Here is a 25,083-nt window from a genome sequence, read left to right as displayed (position 1 = left end):
GACTTTTCGATTTCCCATGCTTTGACAGAGAGCAGAGGCACAAGAAGCTGTGAAGAAGCATAGCCAGGATGGCTGAGTCAATGGGTCAAAGGGATATCCCATTCCATAGAATGTCATGCCCAGTATATAAACTGGGGGAGTTAGGGAAGGGGAGTGCTGATCACCACTGGGATGGACTGGGCGTCGGTCAGTGAGTGGTGAGCAATTGTGCTGTACATCATTTATGATTCTTGGGTTTTATTCCTCTGTCTCTCTTTCTTTTCCATTACAACTACTACTAGTAGTAGCATTATTATTACAGTTGTTGTGGTAGCTGTTATATTGTATTTTGTTTCAATTATCAAACTGTTCTTACCTCAACCCATGAGGTTTACCTTTTCTTTCCAAATCTCCCCACTAGGGTGGTGGTAGGGTGCATGAGTTGTGTGGTACTTAGTTACCAGGTGGGGTTAAACCACAACGATACCAAAAAAATATTTGCCTAAGTGGCTAACAAAGTGATCCACAAGATTTAAGAGCAAAATTTTGAGGTTAAAGGTTAAATTCACCCAGAGGCTTAGACTGAAAGAAGCCTATGGATTATAGCACGATCTCATCTCACTCCATCCCACTGGGATCTTCAGTCCTGCATTGCACGTCCAGGCACAGGTCCGTTTTTCAGTGGAATGGGGAAGTGTGGAAAACCTCAGAGCAGGGTTCACAGTGGTGGTCAGTGATGGTGCCTTTCCACCCTAGGTATCCTAATGGCCATTGTAATCTCCTGGAGGTTAGGTGGTTCATGTTCAAATCCCTCTCTGTCTCTCTGAGAGAAGATTTGGAACATGGTTTTCAGCCCCTCAGTGACTGCTTTATCTATGAACCTTCTGGGGTTGAAGCAGACTTAATTGTCTCTCAGGTAATAGCAGTTCACTTTTGAAAAATGAAGTTAATATATTCACTGGTCAGGACAGAAAACCAAGGAAGCCTCTACAGATCAACACTGACAGATCAACACAAATGTAATTAATACAGCATTCCAGTTGCTAAACTCCAGGTTATGCTAGGAAATGTAAACACTTGATTTTTTCCCACAGAATTTAGCTTTACAGATACTTTTGTGTGGTTTTGCATAAAGGTGTATTTTTATTCCATATACCTCTGGTGCTACCAGTTAAATGTCAGGTTTTCCTGTGTAGCTCCCTGGCTTTCTGAGGAGTGTGCTGCTGGTGTAGCTTATTGGCAATACAGCCATTGGGTCAGGGTGCCCCCAGATGAGACAGAAGTGATGGGGCAGTTCATTCCTTTTATGGACCCCTGTGCAGCTCAGTGACCACCCCACCACACACATATGTTTGAATTTAGAGCCTCTTGGAGGAGCAGGAGACATATAAGGGTGTGCTTGTGCTGCCAGGCTGCTTCACCTGGTGTTACACTTGGATCACCTTCCCCTTGCTGTCCATGCAGAGTTTATGCTGGTGGCACGTGTCCTTGACTCTGGAGGAACACCCACATCAGGCAAGCCCTGTGCAGCCCAGGAGGAAACCCTGCTGCAGGGGCTCCACCCAGTGTGCTCACATGTCAGACTATGCTGCTCAGTCAGAGGATCCCAGGCCGGTTCACAGAACAGGTAGCACAAACAGCCTGCAGGTTTGTTTGCCCAGACCTAGGTCCCAGGTAGCTTAGGAGGCACTCACAGCACTCAGGATCAAATCCTAAATGCCTTACTGAGACTAAAGGCATGTTAAATTGTTTGGTGCTTCGTTCAGCCATTCAATCAATCTTACCGGATTTGGCTCCAATTTTATTTTAAATCAATCTATTTTTTCTGTATGAATAATAAAAAAAAAAATCTTAGTTGCACATCAGAAATCCATTTCCTGTTCCCTGTGTTGTGTCAAACGTTCCATCTCTATACCATTTATTTCATATACTCTATTCCCTTTGTTCACAGTGCAGTGTAGAATTGGAGAATTCAGCAACTGGGAAAAAATCATACAGATGTCAAGAATATCACTTCCAGTTCAGGATTATTGTTCATAATATTTTCTCTGGACTAGCTCACACCAGACTTCAGTGGCTCAGAAAATAATACTGCCCTTATTCCTGATCTGGTTAAAGCACTGTTACTCAGGCCTCACACTGGGGAGAGGAATTTCAGTGCAAAGGAGATATTTTCATTGCGTGGTAGGCTAAAAGGAAAACCACCTTCTTAGTGAACAGTGCTTTTCCAAAATGTGCTGAAGAGTTAGCACTAGTGTGCTGTTATCCCCCTAGGAAGATTAATGCACTACACCAGGAACAAATAAATAAATCACACATGCTGTCAGGCAGATGTGGGAAAAAATGCTTCTTTTTTACTGAAACTATTGGGTCAAGTGACCTTGTTTTGACCTGGGTTTGGGCAGAAGCCAGTCCCTGTGGAACAAATGTAAGAAAACTGTACTTGAAATGGCTTTAGGGTTTTGCTTATTTTCTTTTTGTGGGGCAGAGTTTTAAAATAACAGAAAAAAATCAAATCCACTCGAATAACTGATGTATTTATTTTCCTATATACACTTAAATATGGCACATCTGACAGTAGTTGTACAATAAACACAAAATGATGATCAAAGCCGGACAGTAGATCAAATAACTCAGTGCTGAACCTATTAGAAGCCGAATCCTGTACACTGAATTTCTGAAGAAAGTTTTACCCAGGAGCTGCATTAGCTAAGGATTCAGAGGCTAAGATTATCAAGTCTCAATTTCTGAGCGATTGGCTGGAGACTGGGACTTTATTTCCGATACAGAGCTTCATCTTCCATAATGTAACATGGAACTGGTACTTTCCAATCTTTCTTCCATGCAGTCAGAAATTCATCAGCTGTTGTTACCTCTTAGAGAACAAATACCAATGTCCCAGAGGATTCACTTGCAGTTAGTGATTACTCTAATAAATAAATGCAGACTGGATTAATTCTTCTGCTATTAATGTGGAAGATGTTCATGTTTACTATTGTTTGAAAGTCAGTGACAGCTACTTTGCGAAGCAGTGGATTGTCAAAGAATAGGGGAAGCTCAGTCAAGGAGTTTCTCTGCTTTGGGACCCATGAGAACCTCTCTTCTCCTTTGGACAACGACAATGCCTGGAACACACTGGTTTGGCAGTTGGGCATGTTCTGGGTTGGGATGGACATCTGTCTTCACAACTGTTTGATAAAGGATAAAGAAGGCAAAAGAGAAAAGCATTTTAATATGATAATTCTTCACTGTCGTATTCTTCAACTTTTTCATCATTGAACACTGCAATACTCCCTACACACAGTTTGGGAAAGTGTTGACATCCTACAACACAGGGAGACAAGAATTTGCTGTCTCCCTGACTATTGCCTGACTCCCTGAAAATGCCTGACTATTTTTGTCTACAGCAACATGTCTTGCAGTGGTCCATTTGTCCAGAGTCATGACTTAAGTGATGCTTTCATTTCTTGAGAGCAGTGGAGTCCCAAGGGTCAGCACTGGATAGTGCTGCCCTCAAACTCTGCAAAGTAGCTTATCTCACTTCATGATTCAACTTTTCTCCTCCAGAAATACTACAGATGGAAGTCTGCCACTAAGGTCCTGTGTCCAGATTACAGTAATTTTTAGAAGCCAAATTCATGTAAACAAATGATTACATTCCTCCCCTCCCACCTGTCTGAAACACATAAATAACCAATTCTTTCATGCTCATTTTTAGCTCTACTGGTTGTTTTAGCTATTTTTATACTTGCCAACTATTTTGTGTTTGTCCTTGTTTTCAAAGCTGAACCTGAAGATGTGAAGGTTACTTCTTCCACAGCATCTTCCCTGTGAATGAACCTATGAAGCCACTGAGAGTGGATCCTGTGGGTGACCACTCAGTGAACTGCAGCTCTGCCAAGGTACCCAGGGAAACTGGATGCTGACTATCCTTATATAAACTTTGAGACTAAGCTACTGCATGCTCCTGGGTCTCTACATGGGACCAAGGCTTTCTGAAAAATTAAAAAAATTAACTAATGCATGAAAACAGGTGCTTTAGAGGGCATTTTCTATCTTTGATTTGACACAGAAACCTCAACACTAATAATACAAAAAGATTAGGGAAATTCATGGAGTATAGTAGCCCCAGAACAATTTTTCTGCTTCTCAGTAGAGTCAGAGCTAGTTGAGTGGATTTATATGTGTACAAAATTGCATTAGGTTTAGAAAATTACTAGCTCTGAGGACAAACTGGATAAGGAATGTGCTTTGTGCTCTGTGTGCAAATTTAGGGAGCCTTTGTCCCTAATCATCCATGAGATTGCCTTCAGCTGTCACAGAGAACAGCTGTCATGGGATGGGTTCTGCTTACCTACAAGTACAAGACTCGATATCTCACTGCAAAAACTAATGTCAGTTGTAGTACAGTTTTAATCATCATTCCCTAAAGATTACAAAAAAAAAAAAAAAAAGTAGCAAGTATTGACAGCTGAATAGCGGCCTTGTCCAGATTTCTTTAAAATACAAATAAACCTTAAATTCCTTTTATAAGGTAAGTATTATAAATATAATATCCATTATTATTATTATCTCCCTAACTTCAGCAAGGTATTCATCTCAAGTGGACCTCCTAGCCAATTCAGCAGTTGCGCCTCTGACATCTAGGCAAGCTAATTCAGGTCTTGCAGTGTAGACAGTGAATGGCAAGGATCACTTACCTGCAGGTTTCAGCATGAAATATCTTGTGTTTTAGAGCACAGCTCTCCTGGCTCTCCCTACACAAATAGCAGCTGCAGTTCTCTTTACTTTGAAAGAAATCTGTGGGACACTTATGTCTACAGATGCATTCACAATTTTCTTCATCAAATTCCATATGTTGTCCACACATAGCCAGCTCAGCAAGAGGAGGGAGTTCTGCAATAGCACATACATATTTTAGCTGTAAAGTTTACATAACTAAATTGAAGAGACTCTTTCTGTTCTCTGTTCATTAGGACTCACACATGTACTTTCTGATAGTTTCTAGACTTCACAATTTCTGTTGTAACTTCCCGTGCAGAAAAGGACCGAGAGGATTGAGCCAATTATTTCACTCTATTCTAATACTGCTGTTTCTTGTGGGTTGACCCAGCACAAAAAATTTTGGGGGATGTATACTGCAAGAGGCTAGTGTTACATTTTGAAATGCACAAATCTTTACTGGACAGCAAGTTTTAAAAAGATAATCTCAAAAAGGATTTAGTCTACACCCATGACAAAAAGGGACATCCATGCAAACTACCACACCCACCACATGTGTACTTCACTACACAGTCACTGCAGAAACTTTTAAGGAGTAATGCTATGTCTACTAGGGGGCAAGCTGGCCTAGCACTTCAACAAGGAGCACATTCATATTTGTCAAAGATGAAAGAAAGTACTTTGTTTCAGAAGAAAAGTCAGAACAGCCAAGGGAACTCACTATCTAATATCTTCCCTGAAAATGCACATCTGGAGTACAACATGAAGCTAATCCTCTCAAAAGGGAATACATTTTGTGAAAACTTTATTAAAATGCAAGCAGCACATCCCCAGTGAAAGGTCATGGCATATAAGGTGTCATTGGGAAGGTAATTTCCTGTAGCTTTACAATTAGCTTTTGGATATAACCTATGGAATGTGAAATGTAACCTGCACCTCTGCTATCTGATCCCTGATCTCAGTGGCCAGAAAAGGCTTGCACATTACTTGAAAGAAATTTTAATTATTATTTACTGAAAATACTGCTGAAAAACCAGTATTTCAACAGAATAAAACCTAAGGCCTATTGAAAGGGAAGAGGGAGTCTGCCCAAAATTCTTGGAAGACAAACCCTTTCCTTGGGGTGATGAAGCCTGGCATGTGTGAAGTGGTGTAGAGTGTTTCAATCTCACTTTGTTTCAACCTCAAAGACAGATTTTAAGTTATTTTGTCCCAGCCACTTGCCAAACACAATGTACTTCAGAGAATGATATTTTTTCTGAGGAAGTATTGAGTCTATGTCAACAAAGGCCATAATTCAACAAGCCACAGATTTCAATGCTCTAAACTGACTTTACAGAAGACTCTGAGTTATGAGGTCTCGGGCTATTCTCAGTCCTTCAGACTCACCCTGAAATACAAATTACTAATCCTTTCTTGAGTGAAAAGTCTAACCTGATGGTCAGAGGATCTTATCCAGAGTGAGAAAAGATCCAACAGAAACCACTATGCAAATTATTTCTTGCTTATTAACATTAGGAGATTGTAATCAGTAGACCAGTTTATGAGGTTATTTAGCTTTATTTTAGTTTGCTAGTCTAGGATTTGCTTGCATGATTGATTTATTGTTGCCTTGGATGGATTATTCTTTTTCTTGCTGAATGTAGCTTAAAGCACAAAGGCAAGGTTTCCTTCTCTGTCTGTGTCCTCTAGTGCTATGATCATGTTATTTTTGACCAATACAATTTCCTGAGAAAAACAATTCTTAAAAACCTTACACATGACTTGGAGAAAATTTAATTTCTCTTAATATTTATTGCTAGTAAGTTTTTTTAGACTTACACAGTTGCCACTCAGAATATTTCCTGCAAATTTCTTTGACAAATTAAAATTTTACAGGAGAAGCAGAGGAAGAAGGCCAGTAACTACTTTTCTACAAATTTTACCCTCTTCCATTTCCTTCCACAGGCCTGAAGAAGTATACATACATACTCCTGAGTATGTAGGGTGTATCAGTTTGAAAGATTCCTAAATAATTTAAGATTATCATTAAAAGTACTCAAATACTTTGAAAGGTTATATAATTTTTTTCACTGACTACAGCTAACATGCAGGACTGGTCTTGCCTATCTTATTCCTTATTAATTCTTTCCTTAAGAACTAAAAAAAAAATAAAATGAGTACTTTCCCCATGCAATGTATTCTAGGGCTTTTTTTTTTTCTACAGTTAAGAAGTTTCCCTAATGCTCATCATAAAATGTGAAATGCACACGTGAAATAAGAATTTGTACAGGCTGCCTACTTCACAAAATCTTATAAATACTTTCCTATGTCCTACTCAGGTTGCTAATATAGAGACAATAAAACTTCCAAGCAAAAAAAAATGAGATGGGGAGAAGCACATATATGTGTTTATTTTCAGGTGAGTTTCCACACCACAATCCAAGTCTATCTAGGGATATGGAATAGAAACTGTAACTCCCTCAATGAAAAAAAAAAAAAAATGAGAAGACCAGAATGAGACACAAAGAGCTTGGAGATAGTATGCAAAAGTGTCTCTTTGTCATTTCATCTTTACCTTCTCGTCTGTTGGAGTGCTGTGTGTCTATAACACATTCACATTTGTCACTATCCCAGATCCATCCATTATGGCAAAACTTGTTGGTAAAGGGGCATCTAGAAGAAAAAGAAGTTGAGATAGGAATTTAAAAAAATAATTAGGGGCATCAGAGTAGTCATTTGGCAAAATGAGCCTGCTGGTGTGCTGGGTCTGCCACCTGTACCACGTGAAGGCCTGGCACCTGTGTGCATTACTGCTGCAAACAGAAAGAATTGGGTCCAGGCGGTTCTGCTGATAGGGAGGAGCTCTCTAGATCCCAGCAACTACAAGAAGCGAGTTCAGCACCTATATCAGATAACAGCCGTAGGAAGCAGATACAGTTTTGCAGCTTCACTTTTCCGTAAAATAGTTTTACCCCAAGCAGGGTGGTCTTTGTCCTGCAGTATTCATCCCATGTAACTTTATTCAATTTTGCCTTGCTTCCAAAAGGTCCAGCTACAGTTTAAATTTGCCCATGCTCATGGATGCACAGGGGGCTATTTCAGTGTCAGAAGGACAGACTGACTTCCAGGCCCTTTGCTCTGGGAGGGGAACTCACAAACTGAAAAAAGACTGAGGTTCTTCTGTATTTGTCAAGAAAGAGGATTTGGAGTGGCCAGCAGGCTGAGGGAGGGCTGGAGTGGCTTTGCTGAAATGATACCTCTCCCCACCCAGATGTCTGCTGAAGGGCAGTGATGGGGACAAGCTGAATGCAGGGCTTGACAGAGACTTTTGAGCTGCCTTCCAGTGAGTCACCCAAGCTGTTTGAGTTTCTAGAGTGTTTGTTTATGTAGCCTTTTCTCACTGGGAGTACTGTTGCAGTGGCAAAGTCCACTTTACACCCCCACGTTGCTTTGAAAGTGGTCTTTCAGTAAACCTCTGTGCTGGAAAGTTCTCCCTTTACCAAGATTCCACTGGTCAGTGACTCTCTCCATCCCTTCTCCCATTGCCCCCTGTTATGTCACTCACCCTTGCCTCTGCCCCCTAGCCCTCAGACTATTGGCTTCTGATGCTCTGCCCGCCCCTGGGACTCTTTGGGATGAAACCGCGCGTGCCTTTCGTTCTTGGTTCTTTGTCCCTGCTTCCTTTGGGTGTGTTGGTTTCATTAAACACCTCGGAATTGCATGCAGAGAGCCCCTCTCGCCTCTCTGTCTCCGGTTTGTGCACAGACTGTGGGTGTGTGAGCGGCTGTTCACAACCACCTGGGAAGGTGGGATTGTGTGCACGCGTGGGTGCTGGCAGAGCGCCGCCTAAGCGGTGCATGAGGGACCCTGTGGGAGAAACATGGCATCGATTCACCAAAGCCTCCTTTCATAGAGTAATAGTATTTTATGCCATATTTTGGAGTGAGATGTGAGGTCGCTTTTCTCCAGTTCATGAGCCCAACAGATGCAAACCAAGACTGGGTCAAAAGTGAAAAGCCACGATTCATATTGATTCTGACCTGACGTGCCATAAGGTATGGCAGAGGGCTTTAGCTTGAGCACAGAACTCAGTGTGCCCTGGCTGAATAATGCACTAGCAGAGTTGCTGTGTCAGGCTGAAAACGTCTATGCACACAGACCCAAAAAGCTCCAGTGTAACACAGTGCCAATATGAGCACTCGGGGTCCCTGCTCAAGAACCTAAATGTCTTAGTGACTCCTGATGCTGATGAACTGGCCTGCAGTTTATTGGATTCTGATGTCCATTCATTTAAAATTCACATGGTTTAGGTGAACTTTCTAACCCTGAGTGATAATCAGGTTATTCAGAAAAACTGTTGGGATAACAGAAATGGAATGGACCATTATAACGTGCAAATCAGAGCAAAATAATTTCAACATGTGCAGAAGTTTGCAAATGAGGGAACTTACCCATCTTCTTCGGGGTACTGGACAGATCTTCGTATGATGGTGTACTGGTGGCGCTGGGTATTTGATGTACACTTACAGGCTGTGTGATTGGCAATTTTGATGGGCACAGGCTCGGGAACACTTGTCAAGGGAACTGAGATCTCAAACAGCTAGGTGGCACAAATAACATTCATTTTTCAGTTTCTATTATACAGTTAATATTTGGAGGTTTAAATAAAAATCTTGTATTCTTTCCCACCATTTTTCCCACCCTTGCTCTTTTCTAGAGATAGTTACCATAAATATAAATGAGCAGAAGTGTACTGAGGGTTTTGAAGAGTAAACAATGCTCACCAAAGTAGGAACTTGACAAAATGGGTATCCTAGCACTGTATTACAGCTATTTAACACCCAAGACTATTATGTCTTGGGTGAGACAATTTATTTATAGAATTATTGCAAGCAAACAAAAAAAACTCTTGGATGCTAGGGACAATTGGGAAAGAGGTAGGTGTTGAGAACTTTGTTCTTGGTTATATCATCAGTTGAATCTCTACCACTTACAGAGACAGCTACTTAACTGTCCCTGGGTATAATCACAGTATGCATCTTTAGGGATCTAACTTAACCCCCACAGCCTCCTCAGAGAGGGAAGAAACAGAAGTAAACAGAGGAAAGTTCATTCTGCTTTAGCTGGGCTTAGGCAGGGAATCATCCTGGAAACCTCTCTCTGATGTATATAGCAGGAGCTTAAGGAACAAAGCACCTTGCCTTCAGTGCATCCAAATTGTTAAGAGTGATCTTTGAGAAGGCCTGTGGAGGCTCTGATTCCTTGGGCAGCTATGTGTAGGAGATGTAGAAGTGATCCACACTCCCTCTGCCCCTCAAACCATCTTCCTTCCCATGGAAACCAAAGCACTGGGCATGTCTTGGTGTGCCAGCATGTCTTGGCTTAAAGCTGCATCCACCTGCAGGGACTGAGTATTCCTAAGCAGACTGCTTAGACATGAAAACCTAGGTGTTGCAGTGTCTGACTTTAGGTGGCATTAATATCCTGCAGTGGATATTTTATATCAAGGGGAAAAAAAATCCTCTCACTAATATGGGAATAAGGGAATAACTCCATTAGATGAATAAATCTGGACTGATGGTGGTGTATCTATAAGTGGAACTTAGCTGGGGACTTTTGAGGGAATGCTTATTTTGAAGGATGCTAAAGGAATGTTACACTCTGCAAAATTGCAGTTTTTCCACAAACTTGTGAACGGCTGCTCGGAAAACACATAAATAAATAAATACTTTTTAGCCTGACCTAGCTCCCTGAGCTGATTAGATATCTTTTGTGTGTGGCCAACAGCTCATAACAGCTTTCTCCTTCTGGTGTGGAATGAAAGCAATTAAGGAGCATTGACGCAAGAAGGACAGGCCCTGCTTTATTTTACTCCAGCTATATTCCAGTACAATCAGACACAGTGGAATTACATTCCAACAAACACAAAATAAATACAGAAGTGAATTGGACCTGCTCCCCATGAGGGCTTCAATTTTCTTTTTGAAACAACTGCACTTGATCTTTGTTCTGATTTAAAGAAAAGCCTTTCTCATGAGTAGAATTTCATTTATTATGCCAAGTGACCTAGGAATGCACAAGGTGAAGGTTCATCAAAGAGGACCAGTCTCCTGTGCTTCATCTGTGGGTATGAATCATAGAATCATAGAAAGGCTTGGTTGGAAGGGACCTTAAAGATCAGTTCCAACTCCTTACCCCCTCCCATGGGCAGGGGTGCCACCCACTAGACCAGACTACTGATGAACAATGGATGGTTTCTTCCACAGAGCGGATTGAAAGTGCTAAACTTGGAGCTCTGCTCAGTCACCCACTGGAGCAGGATATCTCTGTACATAGCCTCTAGTGGGACTCTACAAGAAAGAGGCTGTCTGGCTACTCTATGCTCAGTTTTTGGCACTGGTCATTAAAACTTGGGTATGCCCTGTTGCACTTATTTAGTAATTGACTACTGGTTTAAGCCTTTCTTTCCCTGAGAGACGTGTGGTTTGGGACATTCAGATCCTGAGGCATGCTAATTAGGAGCATCTGGTCTCTCCTGATGAATATATCTCCTTTTCTGGCTTGAAAAATTGCAGATCCAAAATTATTAGCCAGCCTTCTTGCCAAGGACAATAATGTTGAAAGGCAGTGGCCCAACACAACAAAATTTCGTGGGGTTAAACCTTGGATACAGAGGATTCCTAGGGGATAATGCTCTCAAGGGGTCCCCGGTCCAAGTAACAATATATTACAGAAAGATTAAACTTCTGATCATCACATGAGCCTGCAGTCCCTTTTTCAGGACCTGATTTTCCATCTCTACACATATATAAACAATATTTTAGTAATGCAACATGGATGTAAAATGCTATTGCACACTCCTGCATTCACTCCGCATGGATAAAAAATTAATTCTTCTGTTTGTTATGATAGTGCAGACAGATCTTTCATAACAGGATCTCAGAAACCAAACATCCTCCTTCCCCTCCCTTTTTGGTGAGCCAGGGTAAAAAGAAAACAGATGAATAGCCTCATTTACCGTTTTCGACACGTAAGTTGTACTTGTATTCATGCAGCTGAGACTCTCCTCGTTGCAGCAGCCTCCACATCTGAACACGTTCACACAAGGAGGCTTGAAAAATTTGTTGGTTGTTGTACCCAGCTCTTTGGCAACTTCCACACAGGTTTCCCTTGGCACACACTGTGTCTTTTGCCATTCTTCATCTATGACTGGAGAAAACACCACTTTTATGAACAATCATGGCAAAGTTAAACCTCTTGATTGGGGAAGCAGAAGCATTATATAAATAAAAATGAAGTTCTGGCAGGCCATTTGCACTTACTTGGATCAATTTGTGCTTATTTGGATCAATCTAAGGACCAGAGAGAGTCTGAGTGCAAAGTTATCCCAGTAACTTACACCAGCTGCACTGGCAGAGAGGTGGTTGCATTTTTCTGCCTTTAGCTTTCAATGCAAATGACCAAAATCTGTTAATTCCAGCAGATTTCATAGAGCTGCATTGATTTCCCTTAGCTGAGAGTCCCCAGCTACACAGTGTCTATTTGACAAAGCTGCCCCACGCCCTGTTCCCCTTTGCTCCAGGGTAGCCTTCCTTGTTGTCATTTTATCCTCTCTCTGAGTGTGCCCCACCGTGGACTCAGTACAGCCTGGGCCTGAGAGCAAAAGCACGTTAATGATTAACAGATTCTGGTCAGAGGGTATTAGTACTCCTGGTGGATGTCAGCCAGAGAGCACCATTTCCAAATTGCCCAATAGAACCCAAGACAAACAGTCTCACACCTCAGTAGCATCAGGGCGTTCAAGGCTGAATAACAGGAATATGAATTCAAGTGTGAGTCGTCTATTCAAAACACTAGGGCATCTTTCAAATACTGAATTGTTGTAGACTAGTAGACCAGGCTTGACTGATTGTCAGATTCTGACCATGAGAAGGAATAACATATTAACTGCCTGAACCAGACAGAGAAAATAGGGACATTTACATAATACTGTCTTGAGTTTTGTCAAGAGGTGGCCCTCTTTTTTTTGCCTTTTGCTTACTTGATTCAAGTTATGGAATTCCTCATGAGTCATCAATGCTTATGCTCTAAGTTCTTCGTAAAACAATGAAAAAAATTTTTCCTCTCTATCCCCTATGTCAGGCTTCTGAAATATGAAAAGCAACTCTTATACTATTAAAAAAATGCTCTCCCATTGCAGTCCATCTCCCTACTATTGTAAAAGCAGTACCTACATTTACAGTGAAGTTCTGAAAAAGGAAAAATTCTGGAATACTTTTAACCTACATGCTATACCTTGCCTTCAGATGAACATTGATTTTTCTCATTCCTGACTTTCCTTTTGTTATTTTTAACTTTTTCTTAACTGACTTTGTATATTTAAATTATTTTGTTTATTCCTGCATAGTGCTTCCACAGGGTTGATTTGCTCCATTTTTCAGTCATGCAAGGAGTATAGGAAATAAGAGTTTGATGTCTGAATTGTGAAGAAGAGGCATAAATTAAGAGAATAATAATCATTAAAATTAATAGAATTTTCTAGAGTAATGTTAGTCTATCAAAATAGCAATCTAATCCTAACATTAAAATAGAAAATAAAGTATTTGCCAAACTCATTAAGGTATGTGCATGTAATCACTTCAGATGTCACTTCAATGAACATAAGCATCAATGACCTTTCCAGCTACACACATCCTCACTTCATTGACCACTTCTTTAGCAGAAAGGCTGTTACAGGAACGGGCCTCCAAGGAAGTGGGTGTCACATCTTTTTCAGAAGCCCCATGGTCACCCTGATCTTTTCTGTGACCAAGCACAGGGCAGTTGCTGAGAAATTTGGCTGTGATACAGTCTCCAGCTTGAAAGTGCTGCAGTCCTTAGTGACTGAGCAGCTCAGGGGAGACTGTGGTTAGATGAAGTGACACAAACTTTCAGTGAATTCATTGTTAAAGCTTTAGAAAGGAGGAACAAAGTCCTGAATTTTCCCAGATGGAGTTCGGAGTGCTGTGGAAGATACTCAAGTAAAACAATGATGAGTCTTGACCCAGCCTTCTCATTAAAACATTTTATTAAAACAAAACAGATGCCCTTGGCAAAAAGGTCACTGCTTAATGACTGGAAAGGGTGTGGGAAAGAAATACATGTTTATGGGCTTGTTTTTTTTAAAAGGAGTTTGAGTACCTTGAACATATTAATATATTAAAACAAAAGTAGTTTCTGTCCTGGGATAATTCCACTTTGAATGGAAGAATGGAGAAGATGGCCCAATGGGCTTCTTTTAACTTGAATTTCAGCAACTTGACTTTAATGAGGAAGCTGACAATTCTGTGTCTAGAGTCAGACTTTCGAAGGGAAAATAAGAAGCAACCTAATAGCTGTTCCAAACAGAAAACTCTATCTATATGACCATAGTAAAATACAACCACAGAACAGTTTTGTTTGGAAGGGACCTTAAAGATCATCTATTTCCAACCCCACTGCCGAGGGCAGGAACACCTTCCTCTAGACCAGGATGTGTAGTGTTCCATCCAGCCTGGCCTTGAACACTTCCAGGGATGGGTCATCCACAGCTTCTCTGGGCAGCCTCTTCCAGTGTCTTCCTAATACCTAATCTAAATTTACTCTCTTTCAGCTTAAAGCCATTCCCATCACTGCGTGCCCTTGGGAAAAGTCCCTCTCCAGCTCTCTTGTAGCTCACTCTTAGGTACTGGAAGGCTGCAATTGGATTTCCATGGAGCTGTCTCTTCTCCAGGCTGAACAGCCCCAACTCTCTTAGCCTGACTTCATAGGAGAGGTGCTCCAGCCCTGTGACCATCTCAAATTAGCCACAGCACACTAAGTGGCATAGTGACCTTATTACCTGAACATTATTTACATTATAAATATTAAGCTACATTATTCTGCCTTTGAATTTCAATATGCCCTGTCTCAGTAACATTTAATAAGGTCCCCTGTCGTCATGCTGTTTGGACAAAGGGATATTTTAATTTTGCAGAAATGTTGGTGTTCACTAAATAAGCAATAGGAGTTGAGGATTACAGCACTTGACTCTGGGTACTCCTTCTAATAACTCTATGGATTTTTAATGTCACTGAGTAGAATTATAAAGGTATGTAAGCAAAATACTTATCACTATTAAAATCCATCTTAATTGTTTTTCATGTGTGTATTTGTTTTAACTTTTTTTCTGTACAGAATTTCTGTGAAAACTGTAAAGCCATGCCTGTGATATGAAAACCCTCTTCAGATAGGCACTTGTATACACATTTCTGTGTTGTGGCTCAGAGAAGCAATTTAAGGCCTTTGCTCAGACATAATTTAGCTGAGTAATGGTGTGTGAATGTGGCTGGGATTGTTGTAAAAGTAGTATTGGAACAAAATCAGCAATATCTGATTTCCCAAAAGGAAAGTCATATGATAATATCACATCAGGGTAAAGACAACAAAAAGATTATCTCAGCCTGTCCTTCATTAGGCTGCAGTTTAGATTTGCTGTAGGATGTCCATTTGCTAGACCAAAATATAGTAACTGATTCTTTGTTTTACAGCCATGAATATGTAATGCCTTGGCATCACAGCTACAAGGAAAAGTATTCATTCTTGCTCCAGATGAGGGAGTAGGTTGTGATTCTCCACTTTCAGTTGCTGGTTGGTTGCTTCAAGATCTACTTTTCTCTGGAGAAACTTCCTCAAACAGATCGAGGTTAGGACACCACCTTCTTTCTCTCAGTTCCCACACAGACACTGCTGCTGGGGCAGTGCCTTATATCAGAGCACACCTAACAAAAAAGGGATTTCTATGCCTGCAGTAAAGTTCATTCATTTCTGCCTGCAAGCAAGTTCTGAGATGTAGCACAATGCTGCTGTCCACCCCCTCAGCCAGTCATTCTGACCTGTTTTTTGTACATTGACTTATCTTCCTTTTGTGGACTGACAAATCCCTGCATAGTACATCTTCCCTTTGGAGAGTCTGCAGAGAACAATAAGCCTGATTTGGCCAAAAAACAGGGAGGTATACTCAGGCTGTCATCTGACATTTTTTCATACAAAGTCACTTTCCAGTAATGCCCTGTTGTTTCCAGTATGGGTGAATTCTAGGAACCCCCCTACTTACTTAAGAGTTTCCTGCACACAAATCAGGGAGAGGTCTTGAAGCTAAGAGGTCAGACTTGGCCACAAACCTGCACCTACCTTTCAGTGTGTCAATATCATAGAAAGCAGCAGCAAATCTGGTAGAGCGATGTGAAGCAGAGCGGGAGTCTAAGTTGGCCAGGCTCTTGAGTTTTAGCCTGCATTTCCACAGCTTCCAGTCCTCAGAGTGAGTGATGTGAAGCAGCTCTTCCAGGCTGGATGCTCTCCTAATCTGCTGCTCTGACCGCTCCAGTGCTGACAGAGATGTCCTCTGGAAGGAAAGAGGGAAGTCAGAAAGCCAGTACTTCACAGCTTGTCCCCAGTGCAGCACGTGGAGCACTTGTACCAAAAGGCAGCATGTTACTGAGGACATCTGAGGATACCTGGGAAAACAGCACACAGAGATGTCCCGTTCTTTGACAGTGCCCAGCACCAGACTGATCTGCAGGATTTGTGCCCAGATAAATTGGGAAGAGGAGATACCCACTTCTTCACCCTCTTCATCACAGCTGTCAGAACTATTTGACAAATGCAGACTTTACTGTGTCCCTGATCTCCAGGGAACCTGGTAGACACCAATCACAGCACTGGTGTGCCTGAGCTGGCCAGTCAAGCCAGAGCGAATCCCAGGCCACCCTACAGGCAATCTGAATCAATTCAGGCAGTGAGCCCAGCCCATGTGCCTCTACAACAAGCCACCTTGGGTGCCAAAACTCTGGTTCCAGACATGAGACACCACTGCAGGGTCAGGTGATACAGCTGGAAGCAGCACTAAGAACGAGGGCCCATCCACATGGCAGGCAAATGCAACATTCAACATGTTGCAAAGCACAAGATGCATCTGCCATCTCCCATTCTGACTACACTTGGGTCATGCCCAAGTCAGCCATGGCCTCATGTCCAGCCTCAGGGCTGCAGCTGTGCAGCAACATTGGCACAGTCACTGCATTTTCCACCTGTGTGATGTTCATGACCACTCTGCTCCCATTGGAGAAAACTCCCTACACCATCAGTTTGAAGTTAATATTCACTTTTAAAATAGCTGTGTAACACTTAATATTGCACAGAATCCCATAATAATACTGCTTTCTTTGGCTGCTGCTTTCTGACATCTGTGTTTGTGCCTTTATCAAGACATTGAGTATTTATTTCCACTGACTCACCAGATCTGCTGAAAACATTGTCTCCAACACAAGTAAGAAGTTATCTTTGTAAATTTCTGTGTTGCACTGGGCTGGTGCTCTCTCAGCTGTACTCTCTGGTCATACAGTGAATTGTATTTTTTGACTTGCAAATAAAGGGCTGCAGTGCCAGCTGCCATAAATAAAATTCCAGCTCTTTAAAGCAAAGTAAAAGAGGCTGTCGATGAGGTGTGTAGCAGACAGCAGTCTGAACCATTAGAGAGAGTGCTCTGTATAGGACTGGGGAGGGAGTGAAGGAAAGGCCCACCTATAACAGGAAGATTTTTAGATGAGATCTGAAATCCAAGCACTGAGTGCATCTGTTACTTGTTATAAAAACATCTGTGGCATTTATTTTGCAACAATACAGATGTTAGCCTGTACACATGGGCCAAGTTAGTTTTTGGGTATATACCTTGCACAGACCTAAAATTCCCTAAGTAGCTAACTCAGAAAAAGTTGTTTGCTCTCCTTTTATGCCCATACAGAACATTATATTGTGCTCTAGCAAGTTGCCATGTTTCATTACAGAGATGGCTGCTTCATAGGTGAACGATTTCTCACGCATTTCATATGTGGTAAAAACTGGAAACCCCATCTCAATACTTACAGACAAATAGCTCAGAAGGAATGTGAATACTTAGCACCAGTAACTGAATTTCAAGACAGATTTGCAAACAAGATACCCAGAATTTTGCTGATCCAGGAAAGCTGAAATTCAGCTTGAGGTCAATGCGTCAAGACTTATTTGTTCCAAGAACCGCAGCCTATGCTGCTAACTAATTCACTAACTCTCTCCTTGTTCTTGCAAAACATGCAAGTGTAGGACCAGCACTGGCATGGTAATGGGACCAAAGATAGCAAAACTGAACTCTATTAAGCATTAACTTTTTTCCCTTTTCTCTGCGGTAAAAAAAACGTTCTAGCTGAATCAGCATCCAAGACTTCTGAACTGGACTGAATTTACAGACAACCTGTAAAATGAGATGACAGCACTCTGGAACTTAGAAATATATCCCAGAACTTCTTGTAAGAGTCAGCAGTCTGGGACGACTCAGCTTGTCAATTTCTTTTACTTATATATCAAGAGATTTTATTAGTCATAGAATCATAGAATTGTTAAGGTTGGAAAAGACCTCTAAGATCATCAAGTCCAACCACCAACCCAGCACCACCACTGTGTTCACCACTAAACCAAGCCCTGATTATTATATGAGCAAAATAAGATTTAAACCTAAGATAAAAGAGTACAGAAAAAGTAGCAATGCCTCCTCATGTTAAGCAAAGATCATTGATTTTATCTAAAGCAAGAATTTGTACTATTTTAAGGACTTTTTAATTTTTAAAGCTATACAAATTCCATAATGTGGAAAGAATACAATGAAATTAACAAACTTTATGCCTTCACAAGTACTATTGTGTAGAAGGGTCATGAGTAGAGGTCTTCACCAAAAAAATGCATCTGCAATAGGATTTTAATTCTGGCAATTAAAAACAACCACCTCTGATATTGATGCATAATAGTGGTACTGGCAAAGCCAGCCTGTGTATTCAGGTGGTTTCTTCTCTTACTGCTTTTCATATTTTGGAAATTGGAGGGTATGGTCAAAGGCAATGCAAGGAGCAGTGCTCATTGCAGTATTGCATGAGAAATGTATCCTAATTAACCTAACCATGATCATCCAAAACTCACACAGAGTTACCACTTCTCTGTCAGATCCAGGTCTGCTCAACTTTGCCTGAGCTATTCAACCCTGAAGTGAACCTGTTTCCCCTTCTCTCATAATGTTTCCTAACACCTGCCCAAGTTCTGCAGTTTGATCGGATTGCTTGTTGCCTACCATGATAACAAAAGTATAATTGTATTCCTTCTTCTTATATTTGAGTTCTTCCTGGAGGGAACAGATTTTGAAGCTGAATTTTTAACTTCTTCACAAGGTTCCCTGTCCAGTACGGAATTTCCTGATGCCCTTTCCCATAACAAGAGCACTGAGATGAAGTACGGTCTTTGCCACTGAGCATTGCTAACACTAGGCAAGATGGTGATGGTAACAAATATCAAAGTAGTAGGTTTAAGTAGTTTACTCTTACCTCCTCAGCTTGCTGCTGCTCTTAATGTCATTTTTGTAAGTATCTTATCTAAAAATGGATCCCATTCCCCAAGATAAAAACCAGACTCATAATTAAATGAAATTGCATGTTTTTCAAAACACTGATCTCTCATATGTTCCAAAATTATTCTTCAATTCAAAGAGGAATATCTGTTTTCCTCTATTTTGGCTATGAACAATCATCAGGAAATGATAAGGCAAGTTAGCATTGTGATTTTTGGATAATTACAACTCTTGTCCTTCCAAAAGAAACCATAATGGACTATCTATCTTCTTCCTAGCAATCTTAGATTCCAGGAAAACCCTAAAAGTAGTCAGCGTTGGAAAGGAACAAGAGAAAAAGCAGTGATACATTCAGTGGCCTTTCCCGCCTTGGACACAGACTAAGATCAGACACTGAGTTCATTTCCCCACTGATTTATGCTAGTCCAATGTTTAGCTTATGCATCATGTCATACAGATGCACAATCCCACAGACAGCTTGCACTGTTCAAACTGGGCTCTTTCTTGACTATTAGTATTGACCATATCCTATCAGGGCTGCAGCTCTGCGGTTTGCACCTTTTCTCCGTCCTTGAGTAGCTCCTAGATTTCCTGCTTAGGAAAAATACATCAAAATGATGTCTAAGAAAGACAGATGAATCCACCTTTGCAGAACTCCTTTTTTTTCTGCATGTGCTGCTCTTTTCAGCCTGACACAGGTGGTCTTTGCATTAATGCTGTGTTTCTAGACCTCCTGGACACATTTTGAACAACAGAGGAAAGATGTGGAGTACAACAGTAGAAAAAAAGGCCTGCTAAGGTCCTAAATTTATTTGAGGACCTATAGCATAAATACATGTGAGGTCGTATTTAAGAAAACAGATGCATAACTGATCTGCATTGATGCTGATGAATAATATTTTGTGTGCATGAAAAGGTAAAAATAAAAACTGATTGAAATCCATATTTTGCTCAATCTGCCTGCATTTCACCCTGTACTCAAGCACGCTCACAATCCAGGAAATACACCCTGAAAGCTTTACATATATGACTACTTTCCTTAAGCCCCAGCCTCACAGTCTTTCTCCACAGTAGAACGTAAACCTCTGCTTAAAGCTAAATGTGTAAGAACTCTTCTGATAAGGAATGTTTTTCTGAGTTAGGGTCACAGATACTATCGTGGCAAGTGCTGCATAAATACCAATGGAAATTTTCAACATTACCACTGTGTCTGGGGCCAGGACAAATGATTAAGGAACCTCTCGATAACCTTGCACTGTTTTATGATCCATCCTCTCAGCAGCTAAGCAATAGAAAGAAGGTAACAGATTTATCTTGCCAGCAAAAGCAGATTGTAGCTGCATAGCACAACGATGATTCTCTTAATGCCATTGTGTCACAAACTTGGCCAAACAGGCTTAAGATAAGGTCAGACTAAAACTTTGAAAATTAACCAATCTGTGGGGTGGAAGTTTTGTCTCAAAGTGAGGGCACCTGAGCACAAAGAGTACTGGCAGCATGTGAGGACATTTTGAACCTTTATGCCAGCATTGTGTGCTTTACGCAGCTGTAGCAGCTGCATTCAGTTCAAGAGAAGCCATGTAGAAGACAAAGACTTGATGCAACCAGAAGGTGAATTCCCCCTATTCCAGTGCTGCCTGAAGGCTAATCTCAGAACTATATTCAAGCCAGTTTAAATACTAGGTAGATGAGTCATCACCACATGAAAATACCAAGGAATTTTGCTTCTATGTATGCTACACCTGAAAACAACCTCCTTTTCTTCCATGATGCATTCCCCAAGGTGTTTTTACCACAGTCTATAAGCTGATTATAGTTGCAGGCTCATCTTGTGGAGGTAGAGTGCCTACAGTTCCCTGCCACCCCACAATTATCAAAAATAAAAAATAATCTAATTTTATGATTCTATTCACCCAAATGGATATGAACTATTTATCTGAGACTCCTCTTATAGATAATGAAGAAAAATAGCTGCACTGGGTGAACATTCATCTCATTCTAAAGCCTGTTGAATTAACTGTGCACCCAAACTGCCTGTTCCTCTCCTCTGATGCTGAAGGATGAATTGGTAGATCACCATCTTAGCTGTAGGGAGGAGACCTGAATCCCACTCACCTGAGAGTAGTCAAATGAGATTAAATAACCTCTCCTAATCCAAAGTACAAGCAATTTACTAGGTACACAAATATAACCATCCAGGAAGTGCAACTCTACCAGGGTTAGAAGGAGCTGGGACTGGCTGAAGGCCAGCACTGGCAAGGGAAAGCACTCCATTCCCTGCCTCAAAGCCACGGTGTAGCTGCCCAGCCATGCTGTGGGCTCACAGCACACAGACTGTGAGCTGATGTGGCCAGGGAACTGCAAGGGAGTTCCCGTGGAAAAGTTTTGTTCTCTCTTGGCAGGCAAATGAAGGCATGAAAAATTGTGAAGGCAACACAAAGAACTACATTTTCCTGGTAAGAATAACAAGCTTGTGTGGAGTTTTTGCAGTGAGAAGAACTATTTTGGGGGTTTTCATCATTAGTAGTAGTATTTTTAGCATTATTGTGTCTCCTATGAGTTTGGAGTCAGGTGCAAACACAAAATAAAGAGATGATACCTAACGTGGTGTCTGTAACCAAAGCAAAAGGCAAGAGAAAAGAGGGGAAGCCATTCATCCAAAGGAAGTACCAAGGAAGCACAGAAGATATCGCTCAGAGTGACAGGCCATGACTTTGAGGTAGCAGGGGCTCAACCATTGCCAAATTTCATCATAACAAATATTGTCTATAATACAGCATCTTGTATCCTTGGGGTGTTGCATAACGGGTAATAAAAGAGTGAATCTTCTGCAGCTCGAAAACATGAGGCTTGGAGGAGTGACTTACAGCAGTATTAACAAACAACTGCATCACTCCATAAATATCTACCATGAGGCATCTAACTCTGACACATATTAGCATGCAGTAATTTTATCATCACATTGTATTTCATTTCTGAGGAGAGAAAGAGCATTTACTTTTCAACAGCTCCAGTAAAATAATGATTTTGATTCTCTGTCAGCTATGAAATTCTGATGTATGAAGTTGCATCCCTGACTGTATTCCCTCTGGAAGCATGATTGTACATTATTAGTGCACAAATAAGCTATTTTTAATTATAGTGAATATGACCACAGAGAGACAAAACAATTAGATATTTTGACCTCCTACTAAAATTGTTCTCTGAAACATGATGGGCTTGTCATGGGATTTTTAAGTGGCTGTTACAGTCTTTGTCATCTCAGAAGCATGGATGAAATTTCAGGAACATCCAGTACTTCACTCTGCCTTCAAATGTTGTAAACTAATACTCAAATGTCTTCTAAAAATGTTTCATCTCTCTCAGTGCAGTGCCTTGTCCAGACTGAACATTCATTTGATCATCACAGGTACAGCATTAATAACCTGAAGGAGCATTCTGTTTATAGTGGGGACAAGTTTAGGCTCTGTGAGGAAGATTTCCAGCTGTTGCTTTTTAAAAAGGGTGATTTCTCCACTGAGAGCTGTATTGAAAGCATACAGCTCTATTGTCCAAGTATATAGCAAAAAATATGCAAGGGGACGAAATTTCTCCCCTGAAAAAGCTCAAGGACTGAAGAACAGGCACAGGAAAATTTTGCTTCCCTCACCCACAATCCATGCAAAACCTCTCTGCAGTCTGCCTTGAGAGTTAGAGAGTGTTGGCCTTGGCCGTGCATCCTCTCAGGAAAGGGTGACTGTGGGATCACAGCACTTCATCCTGAAGTCCTGTGAGCCATGGCTGCTGGAAGAGAAACTGTACAGAGCCCTGCCCTGCAAGAAGAGCAGTGAAGAGTTGCCAGAGCACAGAAAGAAGGACTGGCAGATATGTTACTTGTGGGTTTGGGAGGAACATAAATTGGTCAAACTCATAGTCTGGCCAGGTGCTGTATGAGGTGGCAGGGGGCTGACAGGGGGACATTGATCTGAGGCTGTCACATTTCTCACTGATACACTTGTGATGTTTGAGGGCCTCTTTTGCTAAAACCTTGTCAGTACATTTTCTGACTGAGACACAAAGCCAGAGGAGGAGGAAGTTCTAGAGAGCTCCTCCACATGTTCAGTGTGGTAAAAAGCTTCCTCCAGACACGCCCTCTTGAGAGTCTGTCTCTTGGGCTCCAGTTTAACTTCCACTGAAGAAGGAGACGTAATTACCCATTTTCTAAACTTGGTGGTCAAGGTGGTGATAAAACTTTAGCTGAAGATGGTATGTTTCCACGAGTAAATCGTATTAACTACTCTGTGGCTTCAAGAGAACAGCTGTTTTATATTTTGAGTGGCCTTTTGAACTAGAATAGATCTTTTGTGATGCTACAGCAAACAAATCAGACTTCTTGCACTTTGGTAGCATGCTTACATTATAAAAATCCTTGGAGATGAGACATTTTGATTGCTGTATTCTCTCTTCAATAAACCAAAATATTCAAAGCAAATAACTGAAAACATCAGAATTGGACATGGTTTTGTAGAAGCATGAATCTCAGAATGTTTCATATAATTTTTCATGTCCAAAGCAGAGACTGATAAAATTTTATCAAAATACCTCTCATAATAATATACTTTTAGCCAATTAGGTCTTTATACCAAAATGGAGCACTTTTTTTCCAGCCAGCAAATATTTTGAGTATCAGCTACAACTCTCACCAAACAGATGCTTCTTCCCACAGCCAGGTCTTTTGGCTCTCATGGGAAACATCCCCCAGTTGTGATCTTGAAGGTAACGGCATCCACTGTGCATCAGTTTGCTGGCAGTAATGGAAAAGCTCGAGTGGTAGATGAAAGAAAAAAGTTGGTCTGCTAAGATACAGATTTTTTTCCTGTTCAAGCCGAGTCATCTACATTGAAAGTTTACCTTTAGGTCCCTCCCACGGTGACCACGCAAAGTATATTCACTTGGTAAGTAAAAAAACACAGGTGATTTGTCATAAATGTCCAGTGTGGTGACTCACTGATATGTCCTAAATTCTACTGACAGCCTTGGGAGTCTTGCAGTACATTTTCTGAACCTCTGCTTGTATGCTTGTTCATATGGTCTTGCATTGCTGCGATGTGTTGAGGCAGATGTGCTGCTCAATACAGAGCACAGCTAGAACAGTATCACTTCACTGTACACAAGGTTGGGTGCTGGCCTGACACTATGACAGGGTGCACACATCAAAAATAGCATATTAAATGTGTTTACAAAGAGCATGTCCAGGCTGTGGTCACTGTCTCTTGATATTTGTCCATTCCTTGGAAGTCACCAGGGTTTGGAGAGTGAGTTTGGAATGGCTCAGTAACAGAGACCTGGATGAAATCAGATGACTATGTATTCTTTTAATATTTGAAAATATTTTTTCAATGTGATGAAGGGTCCTTCAGTTAGCGCTTTCACCAGGTTTTGGGTTTGCCCCAAGACACTTTAATAAATGTTTTGGATGTGTGACTAGCCAATTGGACAGCTGGGTTTCAAAATGTCACTTCACAAAGCAAAGCCATTGCCAACAATGAATGAACTTATGTTACCCCAGTCACATGCACACATTTTCCTGGAATTGTAGTTTTTCTTGAGTAATATTTCCCTAGCAATTCAGAAAAGTATCCTAACATGGTTTCTGACTCACACTGCTAATTAAAGTGAAAGGTTTTGCCTGTCTTTATGGCACATTCTCTATGTGCAAAGTGACATATGATACAGTAACATGATGCAACTTTTTCGCAATTCAACATGACTCAAATAGAATTCCCTCCCCAGCTGCACTCGAACAGTGACCACACTGCGGCCAGTGACCGTGAATTCTCCAACCCAACACAGCATGAAAGCATGGCTCAGACAAACCCATTCTGACATCCCGGGAGTGAGGAAGGCAGTCACCCCTTTCCAGACCCATTCATGTGGTGCCCACATTGGATTGCCAAATCCCACGAGTCCAACTGCACGTTGTTTGTGCTCAGGAC

The 25,083-nt window shown here is 41.2% G+C and overlaps 1 protein-coding gene across 1 annotated transcript in view; it reads right to left on the bottom strand.

Moving 5' to 3' along the window:
* Positions 1 to 2,500: 2,500 nt before the first annotated feature.
* The window catches only part of VEGFD (vascular endothelial growth factor D), a 29,630-nt gene continuing 7,047 nt past the window's right edge, over positions 2,501 to 25,083 (bottom strand). The window contains exons 2-7 of the mRNA XM_042037473.1: positions 15,874 to 16,084; positions 11,702 to 11,892; positions 9,135 to 9,283; positions 7,259 to 7,356; positions 4,680 to 4,875; positions 2,501 to 3,167 (exon numbers count right to left, since the gene is read on the bottom strand). Coding sequence (XP_041893407.1) covers positions 3,041 to 3,167; positions 4,680 to 4,875; positions 7,259 to 7,356; positions 9,135 to 9,283; positions 11,702 to 11,892; positions 15,874 to 16,084 — 972 coding nt within the window. The 3' untranslated portion in view covers positions 2,501 to 3,040. The remainder of the gene's footprint in view (positions 3,168 to 4,679; positions 4,876 to 7,258; positions 7,357 to 9,134; positions 9,284 to 11,701; positions 11,893 to 15,873; positions 16,085 to 25,083) is intronic.

This window comes from Corvus kubaryi, unplaced genomic scaffold (genome assembly GCF_017639235.1).
Source record: "Corvus kubaryi isolate FWS band 111438036 unplaced genomic scaffold, C.kubaryi_AGA036_p1.0 133, whole genome shotgun sequence".
Classification (NCBI taxonomy): Eukaryota; Metazoa; Chordata; class Aves; order Passeriformes; family Corvidae; genus Corvus; species Corvus kubaryi.
This window is presented reverse-complemented; position numbering and strand designations above follow the sequence as displayed.